The 19,854-nt window shown below is 37.5% G+C and overlaps 1 protein-coding gene across 2 annotated transcripts in view; it reads right to left on the bottom strand.

Moving 5' to 3' along the window:
* Window positions 1-16,255, bottom strand: part of NFXL1 (nuclear transcription factor, X-box binding like 1) — a 72,832-nt gene extending 56,577 nt beyond the window's left edge. Inside the window, exons 1-9 of one of the 2 annotated variants that reach the window (XM_050791601.1) lie at window positions 16,159-16,255; window positions 15,510-15,746; window positions 12,948-13,121; window positions 7,702-7,811; window positions 5,653-5,783; window positions 1,557-1,735; window positions 1,153-1,314; window positions 975-1,075; window positions 144-258 (exon numbers count right to left, since the gene is read on the bottom strand). In XM_050791601.1, coding sequence (XP_050647558.1) covers window positions 144-258; window positions 975-1,075; window positions 1,153-1,314; window positions 1,557-1,735; window positions 5,653-5,783; window positions 7,702-7,811; window positions 12,948-13,121; window positions 15,510-15,744 — 1,207 coding nt within the window. In that variant the 5' untranslated portion in view covers window positions 15,745-15,746; window positions 16,159-16,255. Of the gene's footprint in view, window positions 1-143; window positions 259-974; window positions 1,076-1,152; window positions 1,315-1,556; window positions 1,736-5,652; window positions 5,784-7,701; window positions 7,812-12,947; window positions 13,122-15,509; window positions 15,747-16,095 lie in introns of both variants that reach the window. The other variant, XM_050791600.1, reaches the window with a different exon arrangement.
* Between the last annotated feature and the right edge of the window lie 3,599 nt (window positions 16,256-19,854).

Genomic DNA, 19,854 nt, shown 5'->3' with positions numbered 1-19,854 from the left:
GTTGGAGGCTTAAATTTTGTAGCTTTTTCAGACCGGCTTCTTTCATTTAGTAATATGCACTTAAGTTTCCTGGAGCACGTCTTTTGAATGTCTTTTCATGGCTTGATAGCTCATTTCCTATATATAAAAAAAATAAGTCTTACTTGATTTCTGACAAGGACAGAACCTTTTCCCAGATCGAGGACATTCTCCACAAGCACCAACATGGCAAACTTGCTCACATGTGTGATTACCACATGGCAGTGTTTTTCCACATACCTAAAATAAAACGCAATAAACACTAATGATTTAAAAGTTAACAAAAAAGACTTCATACAAGACACAATCTATTTTTCAATCACAAACAACTGCTTATGTCCCTCATATTATTTTACTTTATATTTTATACAGGTGTCATACATATGTGTATATATAGGTAAATATATACATAGGTATATATAGGTACATATACGTATATATAGGTACATATATACATACGTTTACACACACATATATTTCCTATGCACCAAAAAGTATATTTTAAAAATGCAATACGGAAAAAAACTACATGCAGCTTCATATGGCCTTTCACGAACAAGGAATTCTAAGTGGCACTAAAACCATGCCAATTCTAGGACAAGCAATCTATAAAACCAATCTTACTTCCTCAATTTCATTAATTCAAGAAGCAGAGAGGGGTGCTGGTTGAAGAGAGGGGAAAGAGAAGAAGGGGACAAGAGCTAGCAAGAAAGAGTACAAATGTAGTGAATCCAAAATTCAATAAATACCTATTACTTTGAAAAAAATTTTTCCTCCAATAATTAAAAATGATATTAAATTTAAGAGTAGTTTCTTAAAACATGATATAATTCACCTGAGTTGCTATTCTTCCTTGCCTTTTATCCAACTAAACCTGATTAGCCTTACTGCTTTCTAGGTTGTCTATGCTTTGTGTATTCTTTAATACCCACCCCTCGAAATGCATATAAACTTACTTGATCACAGTGCCATAGTGGACTTGCACAACTTCTTTCAGCTACTTTTTTGCCACAGACACACTTTTGTCTACTAACTCTTGGACAAGGTTGACAGCTTCCTAAAACCACGACGATAAATTAGCACAGAAATTGACTTTTGCTTAGTCAGAAAAATCTAATGGGTATGGCCTTTTACCTGCATGACAAGGATTTTCACACTTATGTTGCCCACAAAGCAACTTCCGTCCACATGGCAGCTGACAAGACCATTCCTTGGCACTGCACCTACGAGGGATAGGTTTTGCTTTCTTACAGTAACAAGTAGTTGTGACCATCTTTGGACAAGGAGGGCAGGGACCTAGAATTCAGTAAAAGCAAAAAAAAAAAAAATCTAAAGTCAGAAACTAAAACTTTCAATTTCTACACCTATCAATAATTTCTAGAACTTTCTTTACTGATACTTGACAAAAGGCAATAACTTTCAATATTTTCTCATGGCAAACTTCAATTGTGAATTCAACTTTTACAATTTTTTTTTTTGTCTCAACATAAGAAGAAATAATCACCCACAAACAATTAAAAATGCAATATATAACTCACCTGGATGACAGAGGAGTAAACATTTATGGCCACAAGAAGGTTTAAATTCACGCTCACATACTTGGCCGCATGAATGAGGCACAAGCCATGGATCTAAAGGTGGATCTTCCACTTTTCCACAATAGCAATAGTACCTACTAGGTGTTTCAGATCGTTTGTACTCAAACCTACATTTTGGACTACAAAGAAGAATAAATTATTAAAGCTAACTTCGCCTTTAAAAGCAACATGAGAGACAGAAATATAAATGAACTTAGTAACAGAGTATATTCTGTTAAACTAGTTTTATGTTAAGGAACTCTGCTCCATCTTTGTGTTAGTAAAAAAAACAAGATCTTATTAAAATCTATTTCAACCATATAGAACAGCACTGCACAATATAATGTGCTGAGATGATGAAACAGTTTTATACCGGGATCGTCCAATACAGTAGCAATTAGCCACATACTGTGAGCACTTGAAACGTGGCTAGTGCTTACAACTGAGGAAGGAATCAAATTTCTTATTTTATAATTTCTGAATATTGAAATAGCTACATGTGGCCAGTTACCATGAATTAAACAGCACATATCTAGAATACAGCTACAAAAAGAAAGTAACATTAGTTTTCTACTAAGTACCTGAACTTTATTCTTTTTTTTTTTTTTTTTAATACTTTAAGTTCTAGGGTACATGTGCGTAACGTACAGGTTTGTTACATATGTATACTTGTGCCATGTTGGTGTGCTGTACCCATCAACTCGTCAGCACCCATCAACTCGTCATTTACATCAGGTATAACTCCCAATGCAATCCCTCCCCGCCCCCCACCCCGTGATAGGCCCCGGTGTGTGATGTTCCCCTTCCCAAGTCCAAGTGATCTCATTGAACTTTATTCTTGAGAAATTCACTCTGCTTTTCATAAAGCTCAACTTTTTAAGTTTTGTTTTGTGGATTACAAATAAACAAAATATATTAGCAACAGCAAACAGAAGAGAGAAGTCAGGTTATAGACAGGCAATACCACAAGAAACATGACTACAATTTAGAATTAAGGGGAAATAAACTTGAAAATAAAGAATTTCATAATTCACAACATCTAGCACAAAAAAATATAATTCTTTTTTTTTTTTCTTTTTTGAGACAGAGTCTCACTCTGTCACCCAGGCTGGAGTATAGTGGCGCAATCTCATCTCACTGCAACCTCTGCCTCCTAGGTACAAAAAATTCTTGTGCCTCAGTGTCCCAAGTAGCTGGGACTACAGGTGTGCACCACTACGCCCAGCTAATTTTTTGTATTTTTAGTAGATTCGGGGTTTTTGCCATGTTGGCCAGGAGTTGAAACTCCTGACCTCAAGTGATTCACCAGCCTTGGCCTCCCAAAGTGCTGGGATTACAGGCATGAGCCACTGTGCCCAGCCCAAAAAAAGATATAATTTGAATGTGCCTAAGTCAAAGAAAAGTTCAAGTACCATGAAAGGCTTTAAACTTCCACCATTAAAATAAATAAATTTTGGTAGTAGAAGTGTTAACCTTCAGCTCTATCAGAAATGTACTTGTAGATCATCATAGATGACTTCATTCTCAAAAGACGCTTTAACCTTATCTCCCAGACAAATGAGTATAGTTAGTACATTACACGGGAACAAGTTTCATATTAACATTTAAATTTCTTTTGTATCATATACAAAATATTTTCATTGTCATAAGAATATGTTCGGTTTCCAAATAAATGCCACATAAATATTCAAAATAACCAAAAGATATTTGTTCTTGTAATGAAAAATCAAAAACAAAGTACTAAGTTCATCTGTCTCTGGAATAAATAACTGGCACTTTATTGGAAGAGTTCAATTTTTTTTTATTAAAAGTGTTTACTATTCCTTTAAGCTAGTGTGGAGGGGAATATGTATTTTTAATAAGCGTAGGTATGGATGACTAACAGGCAACTCAACATACCTTAACACTGCCCATCAGCACTGAAACTGAACTGGCCCAGTGAGGGTAATATATGCAAATGTATGAGTTTTATTTTAAAATGGGATGACAACAATGAAATGTAATTATGCTAGATCTTATTCATTAAAAAGTAGTATCTTAGTAGAAACCTGTATTTTAAATTTTTTATTTCCATAAAATAACTTAAAATTATTAACATTTTACCAAGTTCTAGCTCCATCTTGATGAGGATTAAACAAAATGGGTTCTTAACCAGAACGGTCATTTATTTTCTTAAAAAAGTATGAAATATGGAACACAAACTATATAGCACAGCTGATTAAACTGTTGTTCCTTTTAAATTAGAAGTAACAGTACATTTTTTTTTAATTGATCCTTTCCTTCTCTATGGCAAAATGACTACTTAAAACAGAAGTGAGGGTAAAAAAATATATACGTAAGGTTTAAATCTCTAAACTAACAAGCTGGAACACCTGGCTTAATTCCGTACCTATTAAACACTAAAAGTCCTCCACCACAAGTAAATAATATGCAGGAGCAAAACAAATATACTTTGAAATGTTTGAAACAGTTTTCAAAAAGTGTGCATTCAATGAAAAGAAAAATAACAGTTCTAAAAGCAAGGTCAAAAAACATAACTCAGATGAAAGAATAGCAAAAGCACTGAATTTAAAAGTAAGAAATCCTAGGTTTCAAATTTTGGCTCCACTACTTAAGAGTGAGGAGCGTGAAATCATCTCCCTTCAATTAACTTCAATATCCCCATTGGTAACAGGAAAATAAAATCTCTCACAGATTGCTGAGAATTATTTTTACATACTCTTCTAAAAGTCACCAGCATGTCTAAATGTTTTTTAAAAACTACACCACTGGCCAGATGCGGTGACTCACGCCTGTAATCTCAGCACTTTGAGGGGCCAAGGTGTGTAGATCACCTGAGGCCAGAAGTTCAAGACCAGCCTGACCAACATAGTGAAACCCCATCTCTACTAAAAATACAAAACTTAGCCGGACATGGTGGCGGGCACCTGTAATCCCACCTACTCTGGAGGCTGAGACAGGAGAATCGTTTGAACCATACAGGCAGTGGCTGCAGTGAGCCGAGATCACACCACTATACTCCAGCCTGGGCAACACAGCAAAACTGTCTCAAAAAAATAAAAATTTAAATTTAAAAAAAAAAAAACTCAAAATTTTAAACATAAAATTAGTTACTAAAGTTACAAAATGTGACCACACAGAGCCCCTGAAGCTTATGCTTCATTACTTTGACAGTCAATCTACCTCTCTGGACAGCCAACATGAATGAGTTTCTTGTTGTCTTTACTTAGCAGAGATATAAAATTCGACTCTCCAACTCTTTCTGGAAATATAACAAAAGTTCTCAAGACCAAATAATCATCAATAATAAGCAAAACTAATAAATGTAAAAAAATAATGATATTGTATATTATACACTTGCAGTTTTGAGATTTGGGAGGATAAAACTGGGAATCTTATAATCAGAATACATTAAATGATAGTCTTGTACAAGGTAATAATAATGCATCCTCATAGAATTCTGGACAAGAAGATCACAATTATGAATGATTCTCAGTCCTACAGAAAACTGAAAGTCCTTTCAAAGGATAATTAAGGAACTGTTTTGCAGAGGAAAAATTAAGTCTGGATGATTTATTAGTTATATAAATTCAAATTGAAAAAAACCAGCCTTTATCAAGGTTCCATATATTTACACACCAAATGACTAATTAAAGGCCCAACATGGATATTGAAACCACCAATAAAGCAACGTAGAATCTACAATTTTCATTTATTCTACAAATTTAATAATCCAACTAGGCCAGGCGCAGTGGCATGCCAGCCTAGTTGGCACTTTGGGATTTTTTGGGATGGGTCACCTGAGGTCAGGAGTTCAAGACCAGCCTGGCAGACACAGTAAAACCCCGTCTCTACTAAAAATACAAAAAATTAGCCAGGCGTAGTGATGGGTGCCTATAATCCCAGCTACTCAGGAGGCTGAGACAGGAGAATCTCTCGAACCCAGGAGGTGGAGGTTGCAGTGAGCCAAGATCACCATTGCACTCCAGCCTGTGTGACAAGAGTAAAACTCCATCTGAAAATAATAATAATAATCCAACTAACTAGAAAAAGTTACCAAGGCCAGGGATAATCTCTCTTTCCAAAATCATCATCAGTCACAGAAGATACAAGAAACTCGCTGTCTTTAGCCCACTTCTGGATACAGGGCATGTGAAATATACAGAAACATCCCGAACAGCTCCAAACCTAAGACAAAGGTATCAGAAGTTAATATATGTTAATTTTTCTTTGTTAATTGTAAAATAATTTAAAATGAGTATCACACTAAACTATTTTCAAGAGCTACCTAAGGATTAAAGAAAAAAGGTCTTTCCTTCCAGTATAACAGAACAGTTTCATGGGAAATGCATTTAAAGTAGAATATGTTAAAGAAAATTATTATTAATCACACAGATTCATTCAGCTAGAAATAATTACTGCTAACATTCTGGACAGTCTCCAAATTTATATATATTTTTTTCATACTTTTAAAAAATAAGGTCATACTATAATAACTGAAATGTAATTTTATAGTCTTTCTTATAAGCATATTTATAGCTATACATTACATCATGTAGACGTAGGTACTTAAATTTCTTGTTGTTGGATGGTTATTTCCAAGTATAAATAATACTACGAAAGAATCCTTAAACATAAATATGCACATATATATCTACATAGCCCTTTTGTTACATAAAACCTGTTAGTCTAACACCTAACTAATGCTAAATTTTAAAAATTAGGTAATCAAAAACTAAGAATATACATAATTTAAAAGCTTAAGAATAATACTAAATTCATTTTTAAAACCTGCCAAATACTTTGATAAAACTGATAAAAATCAGTTCCCCTTTCCTTATAACATTTTACAACTGTTCGAGAAAATCAGATATGTAGCATATTGCATGAGCTAACAACAGCATTAAACAGCCAACTTCTTAGTTTGGGTTATCCCCAAAGCAGTATCTGAGATAAGAACTTGGATGCAGGAGTAAGGGGACTAGACGGGAAAAAGAAATGCCAATGAATGGCATATTGTTGAGCTGATTACCACTAAGGGCCACAGAAGCTCAATCCTACAGGGGACCATCTGCAGAACCATGTAAAACACGCCTTGGACTGCCCAGCCCCAACCGCTAATGATAAGGAGGTTGGGGCATTCACCTACCAAGTCCCTGTGGTGCAATGTTGCTGCAAGGGGCTTTAACTCTCCAGTGCTTCTGCACTATAGCCATGTACTAGCTAAGTCAATTTCCAAGAAGAAAATTCAGAGGTGGAAAAAACGCACACACACAGCAAGTGTTTAAAGTGGGTTTGTATCTGCATGCAGAGATTATGCATTCCCTGTAGCTGAAATCAGAGTAAACCAACTAGATGTGACTCTAGGCACAAAAGGAATCTATATCTGATATACTCTTCTATCCAACCAGAGCATGTTAAATTTCTGATTCACTCTACATGACCAAACTATTTCATCTGACTTGATTTGCTTTCTCTAGGCAATGCTGCTATAATAGTAGTGAATTAATCTAAGGTCTAAATGTTGAGTCTTTCATATTCAGTAATCACTTCTTAATTGCTTCATTAATGCCCTTTTAAATTTACATAGAGATATTTTTATCACTAGGCCATAGCTCCTCCAAGGACATGAGTTTTGTCCAAATCTCTCTCCCCACTGACCCTCACCACTTCCCAAAATGCCTTTAACACAGGATACGCTAACTAATTAAGCCATAAGTGTTACTGCCAAGTTCTACTTTCTTGAAGATAGGGGCTGTATCTTTTTCCAAACCCAATAAAAGTAGTAAAATATAGTACATTTTAACATTTCACTCTTGTGGGAATCTATAAAGTACAGATGCTAAAAATGTTCTATCAAATCAACATTTGCATTAAAACTGAAGACAACTAAGTTATTTCAATAGTGCTAAAAATACTGGATACTCATTTAGTGGTAATTTTTTAAAAATTATATATTTTAAAATGAAGATCAATTCATATACAAAATTTTCAAATGAAGTATTTTTAAACAAAAGTAAACAAAAGAATAAATCATTAAATATTATAAGTGCAAACTAAGATATTTTGGGGAGATACATTAATATAAATAAGGAGAAAAACTTACTGCTTGGTTTCTCTTCACCGAAGCAATACAAATTAAGCATGTCATAGCCCCTGCTTGAAAAGCTTCATTTACATATTGTTTTGTTCGCTCTAATTCACGTGTATCTCCATCTGGAAATTTAAAGATTGAAAATCTCACCCTAAACAACATCTGAAAATAACACAAACTCACTAATAGCACCACATTACGTAAGAACTGTCTAGCACTATCAATTGCTCAAAATATAGCTGTAAAACAAGAAGTTTTTTTAAAAAAGTAACCAATGAGCTGTCAAGACGTAACAAAGTCTGTGTATTAAATCTTGTATACATGGTTCAAAATCAGCACCTCAGCTCTCTCTCTCAGTTATACTTACTTTTTTGGCTATTACAATTCTCAACAAATTTGGTGGAGGCAGAGCCATAAGCAAGAGCTGGAAGATGTAAAGTCTTAAGGAAACGCAAAGTGTGAAAGAAAGCCTAAACTAATTAGTAGAGTCACTTAGCATAAATATAAGCATAGATGTGAGTGAGTGGGTGTGTGTGTGTGTGAATTTAGTAGGTGTATTCTTAATAAAAACTTGTTGATGAAAAGACCCTGAGGTTTTTACAGTACGATAACCACATCTCATGAAATATGTTCACTATTTCTGCTTAAGAAGGCAGAATAAGCTTTTTAGAAAAAACAGTACCAGACGTTATTTTCTTTGAGTAATTACTGAGTGCTTACTTGCTAGACACTGTACTATTAGTACTTCAATAGGATTAAATGAGCTATTATCTTCATTTTACAAATGAGAAAACTGAGGCACAAAAGAATTAACTTCAGTTTGCCTACAAAGTGAACCCTCTTAACCTCTACGCTACACTGCAGTGAGCAGTTACTGCAGGAAGATCCAACAAATAACAAGTAACAGCAAAATGAAAAATAGAACAAGTCACCTAAAGCACAAATGACAATAAAAGGGCAATAATCTGAGTCACTTTAGTATGAGAAAAATAAGCCTGCATGGCTTTAGAACAATAAAGATATGTTCAATAGAGGTTGACTGAGTCTTCAAAAAAAAGTAGATTAAAACATAAACTAACATAAGTACAGAACTTATCATGGTAATAACGTGGTTCAAGCCAAAATTTAAGTTGCCAAAAAGAAAAATGACATAAATAGGACATGTGGCTAATTCTTTACTTTCTAAAATCATCTGAACAAACACAGCACTTACAAAAGCTTGCCCTACCATAAAATAAATGTGATTTAGGACATTAAACAAAATAAACACAAACATACTCTCAAAACTATAAATTATTATAAAATTATTAAAGACAATTGCTTTATTTTAAACAAACATTGTAGTATTTTAAAAAATCCTTAAGAGCAGAATAATAATATAGGGTGTCTATTTTGCTTTTCAACTCAGCTGGCATTAACAGATACAAAACATTTTAAATTTCATCTAATTTAACAGCTAACTCAAAAAACAGTATTTAAGAAGAAGACAGAACAGACTTTTACAAAATAAAAACTAACCTTATATTTTAAAAATTTATGTAAGATTTCCTTGAAACATTTAAAGTTTGGCTGCATCAATAAAATGTACTGCCCAGCACTTCACAGTGGATAGCATGGCATTTGAAGTCATGCATTTTAAAAAGATCACTCTGGCAACTAAAGAAAAATGAGTATGTGGAGGCCAAGACTGAAAGCAGGAAGTACCCGTTAAGAGGTAGTTACAGCAGATAAAGCAAAAAATGAGCTTGAGCAAGTGACCTAATGTGTCTCAGTTTTCTCATCTGTAAAATTAGTAGTAACAGTTATCTACCTCACAATTATTATATGGATTTAATCCACATTAAGCAGCTGTAAAGGCTTAAACTAGGCAGTAACAGTACACAGGCAGAGTAAGGGTAGATTTAAGAAATTTAGGAAGTAAAACTTAGGAGGACTTGGTGACAATGAGATTGTATCAGTTTTAAAAGCTGATGTTCATGTCAAGATTCAGAAGGAAGAGTGCTGTGTCCGCTGAGCTGTCTGACATGGGCAGAGGGAGAATTGCAGTAAACAACATGCATATGCCATCTCTGCTCCCAGATGGCTGGCTTGGGAGGGTGACTGAGAAAACTGTAGTGCTATTAAGATAAAGAACACAAAAGAATAAAAAAGTTCTCTTTCAACAGCAGTTTGATGTGTCCATGCATCAGCAAGATAGAGATACTCATCAGGAAGTTGGCCATGCAAGTCCGAAATTTGAGAGAAGAATCACAAAAATGCAAAGGCTGTGCTCAAATAAAAATGAACTCCTTTGGTAAAGTCCTGGTCTTCAATTCAATAATGTTAAGGTGGGAACCATCCCATTACTCTGGCATGTATGTTCTTAAATCAAGTGATCAGATTTTCTTACATTGGTAGAGGCAAAGGAATGGGAATCAAATACTAATGGATTTTATACAAAACACAGCATAAAAAAATTACCATAACACTGTAAGACTAAAAGCAGATTAAAAATTAATAAAACTTACAAATGACAAATGTTTTCTACATGCTAGACTGAAAGACATTATTGCATTTCCTGTTGTAAAATAAAATCTGACTCTATGTAGAATGGTTCAAGCGAAGTCCTCTCAAAGCAGAAAACTTCTTAAGATTATTTTCTATAAAGTCCTTTAGAAACAAGAAACCCTCTAACCTTAGAATTACTTTTTATCAATTCTTACCTTGCCAAACTAGACTTCTCAGCCAAACTTCCTAATCTTAATTCCTTAGCAGTTATGGTAAATTCCTTAGAAACCTACTCGATGATGTGCAACTATCTTCATGATCCTATCAGTATACTCAGGCAACTACCTAATCACCAAGGTTATGGGTTGGGAAGGCAAGGGTGAAATACATAAATTCTTCTGTCTGAAGACTTGAGTAACTCTCAGCCAGGCACAGTGGCTCACGCCTGCCACTTTGGAAAGCTGAGGTGGGAGAATTCCCTGTAGCAGGAATTCAAGACCAGTCCTGGCAACACAGGAAAACCCTGTCTCTACAAAAAAATTCTAAAAAAATTAGCCAGGCATGGTGGTGTGCGCTTGCAGTACCAGCTACTTGGGAGGCTAAAGCAGGAGGGTCACTTGAGCTTGGTAGTTCAAGATTGTAGGGAGCTATGATCACACCACTGCACTCCAGCCTGGGCAATAGAAGAAGACTGTCTCCAAAAAAAAAAAAAAAAAAAAAAGACTAACTCTCATGCTCTTTATTTGCCTTCATGCTAACTCATGCTCAAACTCTGTTATGCTTCTGATTCTGTTGTACCAACAGTCCTGAATCCTGGCATCACTGGCCTTATACTTCTCATGAAAGCACAATATAATAACTGAGGAACACATTAGTATAGAGTAGAAGAGAGCTTAGGATGTGGGGCCTTATGATCAAGGGAAGACATGACTGAAAAAGGAAACAAATTTTTTAAAAGAAAGCAGCAGCTATGATAGAAAATCTCTAATAATCAAGCCACAAAATACATTAAACATTCCAGCAAACAGATACACAGCACAGACTACACAACAGGCACTACCATAAGCACTACGGTACTTACACATAGTGATTCATTTCATCCTAACAACTCTAAGGTACTTAGTGTCACTATACCCACTTTACAAAAGAAGAAACCGAGCCCCTAAGATGCTAAGCAATATGTCAAACATCCTACAGCCAAGTAGCAAAGCCAAGAATCAAACCATGGCAATCTGGCTCAAATGTCAATGTTCTTAACTGCTGTACAACGCTGCTTTTCCCCCATAAACAGGTACGAAAGTAACCATCTAATCTCCTCAGAATTTTCCTGCTTTTACAGAGAAGATGCAATCATCCCAGTAATGGCTCTAAAGCTAAGTAAACTAGGTTTAAACCCAGCTCTCCCAATTACTAGTGGTGTAACTCTAGGAAAGTCACCTCTTCTCTGTAGAATTGTTTCCCAAAATATTTCTAAGGTTTTTCCTGGTTTTAACAGTATACTAAAGTAAGAAAAAGAACCAAGCAAGGGTATAAATATATATTACTAATAAAAGGTTATAAACAATATGACATTTCTATAAATATATTAATAAATGTTGACATTACATGCAAAATACTACTTCTTTTTTTTTTTTAATTGAGACAGTCTTGCTCTGTCTCCCAGGCTGGAGTGCAGTGGCGTGATTTTGGCTCACTGCAACCTTCACCTCCCAGGTTCAAGCAATTCTCCTGCCTCAGCCTCCTGAGTAGCTCGGATTACAGGCGTGCACCACCACGCCCACCTAATTTTTTTGTATTTTTAGTAGAGACGGGGTTTCACCATGTTGGCCAGGCTGGTCTCAAACTCCTGACCTCGAGTGATCCCCCCGCCTTGGCTTCCCAAAGTGCTGGGGTTATAGGCATGAGCCACTGTGCCTGGCCTACATGCAAGAATATTTCCAATAATAATTTTAAAGTATAAAAGGCAGAAAGTTTGACAATATTTACATTTAAAATAATCTATTTTTACACTTAATACTAAAGTGGTACACAGCAACATCACTTTGGCCCGTTCTCACATAAACATATGTGGCTTTAAGAGCAACCAGATATAAACCACAGATAACACGAATGTACATGTCAAACCTGAGGGAATTTAGGTTTTTCTTTTTTTTAAAGTATGGCTAGGTGCAGCACATGCCTGTAGTCTCAGCTACTCAGGAAGCTGAGGCAGGAGGATCACTTGAGCCCAGGAGTTCGAGGCTGCAGTGAACTATGATTGTACCACTGCAGTCCAGCCTGGGCAACAGGATAAGACCCCAACTCTAAAAATAAATACATCAGATGTTGTAAATAAGATATAAAATAAGGAAATAAAGAATTAAAAAGACTTCAAGACACATTTAACACGATGAAAAAATGAATAGATTGAGGGGGTACACAAAGTCCTCTAGTTAAATTAAATCATCAAAACCAGAAAAAAACTTGCCCCAGTTTGTTGCTCCAGAGCTTTAGCAGCCCCATCCAAGCTTTCTACTGAAATGCCAATTAAATACATACAAAGGCCTCCCAAGGCTATAAAAGAGCCACTGCCATTCTATTTGCTTTATACAAAAATTAGTATTACACAATATATAACTCAAATACCAAAGTGTACAAAAATTCAACTCTAGAACACACAGTGCTCGTCTTAAGACATAACATCTATTCCATATAGAACAAAGGCATTACCAAAAAAATGTCAGGAATACAGTTTCATTGACGTCAAAGGTCAAAATTTAGATGATCAGTACCTGTCTGAGTAGTGTATGTTATAAACGTATTTGCAACTATTTTTCCTTGTTTTCCTTCAAAATCTTCATCTCCTTCTTCTTCAGATGAAGAGCTAAAGTGTTCTTCAACAAGTTTTCTGGCTGCAGCTTGGTTAGCTTTCTTGATTTCTTCAAATTTTTTCTGAGATATTAGCTCTGTTTAAAAGAAAAAAGTTTCATTTCTGCAAAACAATCTCTCAAAAAGAAAAGCATAATGTGCTATCATTTTACAACATGCATTTCAAAGTCACCTTTGGAGCATTCTATCTTCCTGTAATCCATGAGAAAAGTATTTTGAAATTCCTTGACACACAAATAAAGCGGATACCACAACAAAAACTTACACTTTTGTAAATATCCTGCTAAAATGAAGCAAATTTTTATGAAAACGGTGATTAACAAATCAAGAAAAACATACGAAAATACAATAGAATTATCAAAATACTGGTGATCAACTTCAAAATAAGGACTAACAAAAATTAAGATGTTTTAAAGTACATTGTGCACAATAATTTTTAAGAAGTGAGGAAACATGTCCACAGTGAGCACATAAAGAATCAGGGAAGGTAGGTACTTCAAACTACCACCTTCTGAACAACAGGTAGGATAGGACAGGACGGTCCAGCCCAGTCCAGCCCAGTCCCACGAAAGAGTTTGTATCAGCAGTACTCACTATACACCTACTATATTTATAATCGGCTTCTTAGGTCAAAAACTTTTTGCCTTTAGTATTGACTTTTTGTGATCACAAAAAAATAAACATTTTACATTAATCCACACAAAATATTAACATGGAAAACATGTTTCTTCCAACTTCATTCCAAAAAGAATGTTAATTTTGGATTTGTTCTTCCACTATTTAGCACTATCTGTACTTCTCATTTTGTTACTTGATTAATCATGCAAAACAAAATCAGATTACTTCACTGCACATACTCCCAAAGAAGCTTCAAACTTCTTGAGAGCAAGGACCACGGGGATTTTCTTCAAGCACTAAGTGTTAATAAGCTCTTATGGACAGCAAACACAGTTTAAGAAGGGAGCCATAAACCTGCAGAATTGATCTGAGTTCATGAATTCCCATCTTGAGAGGATTTTAAATTTACTGATTGACTATTTTAAAATTCACATTGTACTTGAAACTGATGAGCCACTACCAAGAGAAGCTCTCTTAGCTTAGGTGGTATATTCATACTTGATTATGTTCCCTCATGAAACATTTTCCTTTTCTTATTGCAGCCAGTTTGGTTAGGGGTTATTAACAAAACAAACTGAGTATTTCAAGTAAACCAGGACCAAAATGTATATCATGCTTCCCTAGCAATCTTTGAGTACTGGGAAAAAAGAACTGGCTATGAGATATATAACTCAAAACTTGTCATAAAAGAGATGATAAATGTCATTAATCTATGGGAAATTAGCACTTAAAAGACATAAGAAAAAAGGCTGAATTGGACAGATAATGAGAACATTCATAACCTGATAAATGTATTCATCTAACATCATCTCAAGGTAAAGACAAGTTGACAACGCAACCTTCTCACGTATTATTTCTTACAGCCAAATCTCAACTATCCAGGTAGAGAATGCTTGTTTTCATTCTACCCACAAGATCTAAGAAAGTTTACCAAACCTGTTCACACGTCTCCATATTGCATACCTTATCATTACCACCATTAACTGCATGCTAAGACAATACCACCTACGTTTAAAATTAGCCTAGGAGAAAAATCACTGATACTCAATTCTGCTACCCACCCGAAAAAAAAAGTATCCTGAAATGCATTCCAAACACAAAAATAAAATGATTTCGGGGATTATTCCCTCGGCCCCATGCACAACCGTAAGTGCTCCCTGGCTCCACGAAAACATGGTCTCGGATGAAAGGTATTGATATATCGGAGGCAACACCAGATATATCCACAGAAGGACATGGAATTTGTAAATAGGAACTACAGTCAAGGAAGGTATCAAAAGCTCAAGTGCTTACAAGGAATAGAAAAGTCAAGAAACAAAGGCAAAGGTAAAGATGACAAAAGACACCTGGCTCCAGAAATGAGAGAGAATGTGAGAGGGAGTGCCCAAGTCCAATCTAAATGGGATTTCTGTGACTCAGCTGAGCTGACTGTTGCCATGCACAAAGATACTAAAGCCACAAGGTTGTTAACCAGATTTTTAAAAACGACAAACAAACGCTGACAACCAATCCACATATAAAACTGTGTTAACCAAACAACACTATAGACCAAATCAGAACACCGGGCCACACTTTACAACTTATGGTCTGGAGATTCAAGCAGGCAAGAGTGGAGGGAAGGAACAAAGGTAATACCACCTAAAATTAAGATGAAAGAGGTGCGATGGAAATCTACCTAGAGTGCCGAAAAGAGCTGCCACCTGAAAGGCTGGAGAAGTGGGCCGGAAAACAAACTCCCGAAGGAGGGGAAAAGCAGTGAAAGAGAGAAGGCGAGGGCGGAGGCGGTCCTGACTAGCAACTGCCTTAGGAGGCATCCAGGTGAGCCCGCGGGCGGGAGCCATTCTCACCGCTGGCTGCGGGAGTCTGCAGGGCTTGGGATCCCGCTGGGCTGTGCCTGCTCCCTGCAGCCGCCGAGGTCGCGACTCCTCCGGGACTGGCGCCAAAAGGAACGGCGCCCACCGACCCCTTCTCTCGCCCTCCTCCGGCGCCGCGGAGATGGATTCCATTTCCTGAGGGGGCGGCAGTGGCCCGTCCCCGGGCTCGGCCTCTGCCACCGGCCACCTGGCGCCAGGAAGCTTCCATCCCTGCAGAGGAGAAAAAAAAAAAAAAGAGTGGAAGGAGGTGAGCGCAGCGACGACCGAGGCGAAGGAGGAGAGAGTCGGTGCGGAAACCCCGTATGAGGGACCGAGTGAGGAAGATTCCTGCAGGACGGGCACCGAGTTTCAGGAGGTCGCGGCCCTGCCTTTACCGGAGGGCGAGTCCCCGCCAAGCCCGGACTTTGGAGATGGACCGAAGAGGCGAGGGAGGACTAGGCAGAGAAATAAACCGCGGAGCAAGGAGCACACAGTGCCCAAGACGGAAAGCCGGAGGAGAAGAGGAAAGCGCCTCCTCAGCCTCTGGGGGAGCGTAGTAGGGGAAGAGTCACAGACTGACCCTGCGGCTCCTGCCCGGAACCAACCGCAGCGGTAGACCCCACTGAAAGCTACGTCTCCTTACCGACGGCGCTCGCCCCAACAGACTACAACTCCCAGAAGCCCTCGCCCGCGGTCCGGCGACTGCGTGGCAGCACAGGCCGCTTCCTTATCCGGAAAAGTGCGGGGGTTGGGCGTGAGGGGAACCCCAAGCGCCTGCGCTGGCCTCTGAAAACTACAACTCCCGGCGTGCTCTGGGGCTAGGGAGGGGTCGAAGGTCATAGGGGCGGACGATGGTGGAGGTGGGCGGGTCCAGAGGGTCTAGTGACTTCCCAATTTGCTTCTGCTTCTGCAGGACTGCCCTAAACCCAGCTGGGTATGAGGATTTCATGGCTCTGTCCCAATTGGCTCTCTGTCATATTTTATTATCCTTGCCTTTGGGCTTGCGGATGGCAGGAGGTGTCAATGTAAAATAATCAAAAGCACAAAGTTTGAGGATAGCCCACCTTAGAAACACCGACTCCTAGGAAAGCAGTCAGCCTTCCGAGGTAGAGATTTAAGATTTCGTTTATGTAGGCAGAAACGGAGACGTTTTTAGGAGGATTACAACATTTTCTCATACAAGGTTAGCGAATAGTTACAACAATTTGCTTATAGACAGTATTTCTTTTTGGGAAGGGTACGTTTAACGTTTTTCATAAAGGATTTTCTTTCATCTGATCTAAGCAAACCAGGGCAACAAAGCAGAACTTAATCTATAAGGATCATTAAGAAGGCAGGAAGTTTTTGTCCTTAACTTCGTTTAATTCTCTCTACCCATTGTATAGAACAAGAAAAATAAGAAAGCAAGTTAATCTGTAATCTGAGAAACAGAAGTTGTAACCATGTGTGACTCCGATGACAGTCACATCTCTCTCCAGGCTTAGTGAGTTTTAGGTTCCAACAGCCTTTAAATTGTATTTATTTTCATAGGGAAGTCTCATTAACAGGAAAGGCACTTACATTGAAAACGCTTTGAGGTTGGCCACTGTGAAGGAGGGAAATTTGGGGGAGAGTTGCAGGAAAGTGGCTTGAGTAGTAAAAGTACCATTCTAAAATGCTAGAACAATGTAGAAAATAAATCTAAAACCTGTTATTGTCATAGTCCTTTGTAGTGTGCAATGAGGCTTCCCTGGAACATGATAATTTTTACCTTCACAGCATCTCCCTAAAATAAATTTTGTTAAGGAAAATAGTTGAGGGCCAGGACCTAAATCTTATGATTTTGCTGAGTTTTCCTGTAAGATACATATGCATATATACAGTCGGGTAGATTGCAAAAATTCATTCTGGGGTCTATCTGGGACTGAGAAACATATTGATGGCTCTGTGGGATTATACAGTCCTTAAACAGTCCTTCAACTTAGTTAATTCTTCTATTTTTATCATAAATTTCTATTATAATAGATAGAATTTGTTAGATGTCAGGCAGTGTTTAAAGTGTTTTACGTTATGTATTAACTAATTTCGTACTCACAGTAACCCTATTTATTATCCCCATTTTACAACTGAGAACACTGAGGCACAGAGAGATTAAGCAATTTGCCCTTGATCATACAGCTAGGAAGTAGTGAAGCCAAGATTCTATCCTAAGTAGTCTAATATTAGAAACCATGCTTTTAATGTCTTAAACATAGACATTGCAAAATTGCCTGTACATTAACCAAACTCAAAAATGAAGTCCCATGGCCAGGCATGGTGTCTCACGCCTGTAATCCTAGCACTTTGGGAGGCCGAGGCAGGTGGATCACCTTAGGTCAGGGGTTTGAGGCCAGCCTGGCCAACATGGCGAAACCCTGTCTCTATTAAAAATACAAAAATTAGCCGGGCATGGTGGTGGGTGCCTATAATCACAGCTACTAGGGTGGCTGAGGCAGGAGAATCATTTGAACCCAGGGGGCGGAGGTTGCAATGAGCCAAGATCATGCCATTTGTTAGATGTCAGGCTTAGTGAGGTCGGCCTAGGTGAAAGAGCAAAACTCCATCTCAAAAAAATGAAAAGAAAAAAAGAAATAACATATCTGAGAATGATATAACTTCATTGGTTAGAAACTAAGAGGTGCACAGCAGCTCTCTTAATGCTGCACTTGTATAAGAACTGTAAGTTTAAAGCTGCAACCAGCTTTCAAAGTTTGAAAACCCTGAAGAGAGATTTTTCTTCAGTGGGGTTTTCACATACAGGAAAGGAGCTGTTAAACTCTGAGAGAGAATATAGTAATTATCACTAGGTAATGTCCAAGAAGTATTCAGTGGCTACTAAAAAGAGAGATCCTTCTTAGAGTTATGTTATATGCCAGAGAGCTGGACTAGCATTATATCTAAATCTCCATGTCAAACTTTCTTGAGAAATTGTTTCTGTTCCCGTGAATACTTAATAGCTAATAACAGTGACTGACAGTCCTTGAGTGCTTTCTACATGCCAGCATTCTTCTAGGTCCTTTTTTCTTTTACTCATCTAATTTTCACAACAACCATGAAGTAGGTATTGTTATGGTCAAAACAATTTTTCTATTATACTTTAAGTTCTAGGGTACATGTGCACAACGTGCAAGTTTGTTACATAGGTATACATGTGCCGTGTTGGTTGGCTGCACCCATCAACTCGTCATTTACATTAGGTATTTCTCCTAACGCTATCCCTCCACCAGCCCCCAACCCTGCAACAGGCCGTGATGTGTGATGTTCCCCTCCCTGTGTCCATGTGTTCTCATTGTTCAACTCCCACTTATGACTGAGAGCATGTGGTGTTTGGTCTTCTGTCCTTGTGATATTTTGCTGAGAATGATGGTTTCCAGCTTCATCTATGTCCCTGCAAAGGACATGAACTCATCCTTTTCTATGGCTGCATAGTGTTCCATGGTGTATATGTGGCGCATTTTCTTTATCCAATCTATTATTGATGAACATTTGGGTTGGTTCTAGGTCTTTGCTATTGTGAATAGGGCCTCAGTAAACATGCCTGTGCATGTGTCTTTATAGTAGCATGATTTATAATCCTTTGGGTATATGCCCAGTAATGGGATTGCTGAGTCAAATGGTATTTCTAATTCTAGATCCTTGAGGAATCGCTACACTGTCTTCCACAATGGATGAAATCATTTACACTCCCACCAACAGTGTGAAGGCATTCCTATTTCTCCACATCCTCTCCAGCATCTGTTGTTTCCTGACTTTTTAATGATTGCCATTCTAACTGATGTGAGACGGTATCTCATTGTGGTTTTGATTTGCATTTCTCTGATGACCAGTGATGATGAGCATTTTTTCGTGTGTCTGTTGGCTGCATAATTGTCTTCTTTTGAGAAGTGTCTGTCCATATATTTTGCCACATCCTTTTTGATGGGGTTGTTTTTTTCTTGTAAATTTGTTTAAGTTCTTTGTAGATTCTGGATATTAGCCCTTTGTCAGATGGATAGATTGCAAAAATTTTCTCCCATTCTGTAGGTTGCCTGTTCACTCTGATGATAGTTTCTTTTGCTGTGCAGAAACTCTTTAGTTTAATTAGATGCCATTTGTTTAGTTTGGCCCTTATTGCCATTGCTTTTGGTGTTTTAGACATGAAGCCTTTGCCTGTGCCTATGTCCTGAATTGCATCATCTAGGTATTCTTCTAGGGTTTTTATGGTTTTAGGTCTTGCATTTAAGTCTTTAATCCATCTTGAGTTAATCTTTGTGTAAGGTGTAAGGAAGGGATCCAGTTTCAGTTTTCTGCATATGGCTAGCCATTTTTCCCAACACCATTT

The sequence above is a fragment of the Macaca thibetana genome, chromosome 5 (assembly GCF_024542745.1).
Source record: "Macaca thibetana thibetana isolate TM-01 chromosome 5, ASM2454274v1, whole genome shotgun sequence".
Taxonomy (NCBI): domain Eukaryota; kingdom Metazoa; phylum Chordata; class Mammalia; order Primates; family Cercopithecidae; genus Macaca; species Macaca thibetana.
The sequence above is the reverse complement of the archived record's forward strand: the minus strand, read 5'-3'. Positions and strand labels throughout refer to the sequence as shown.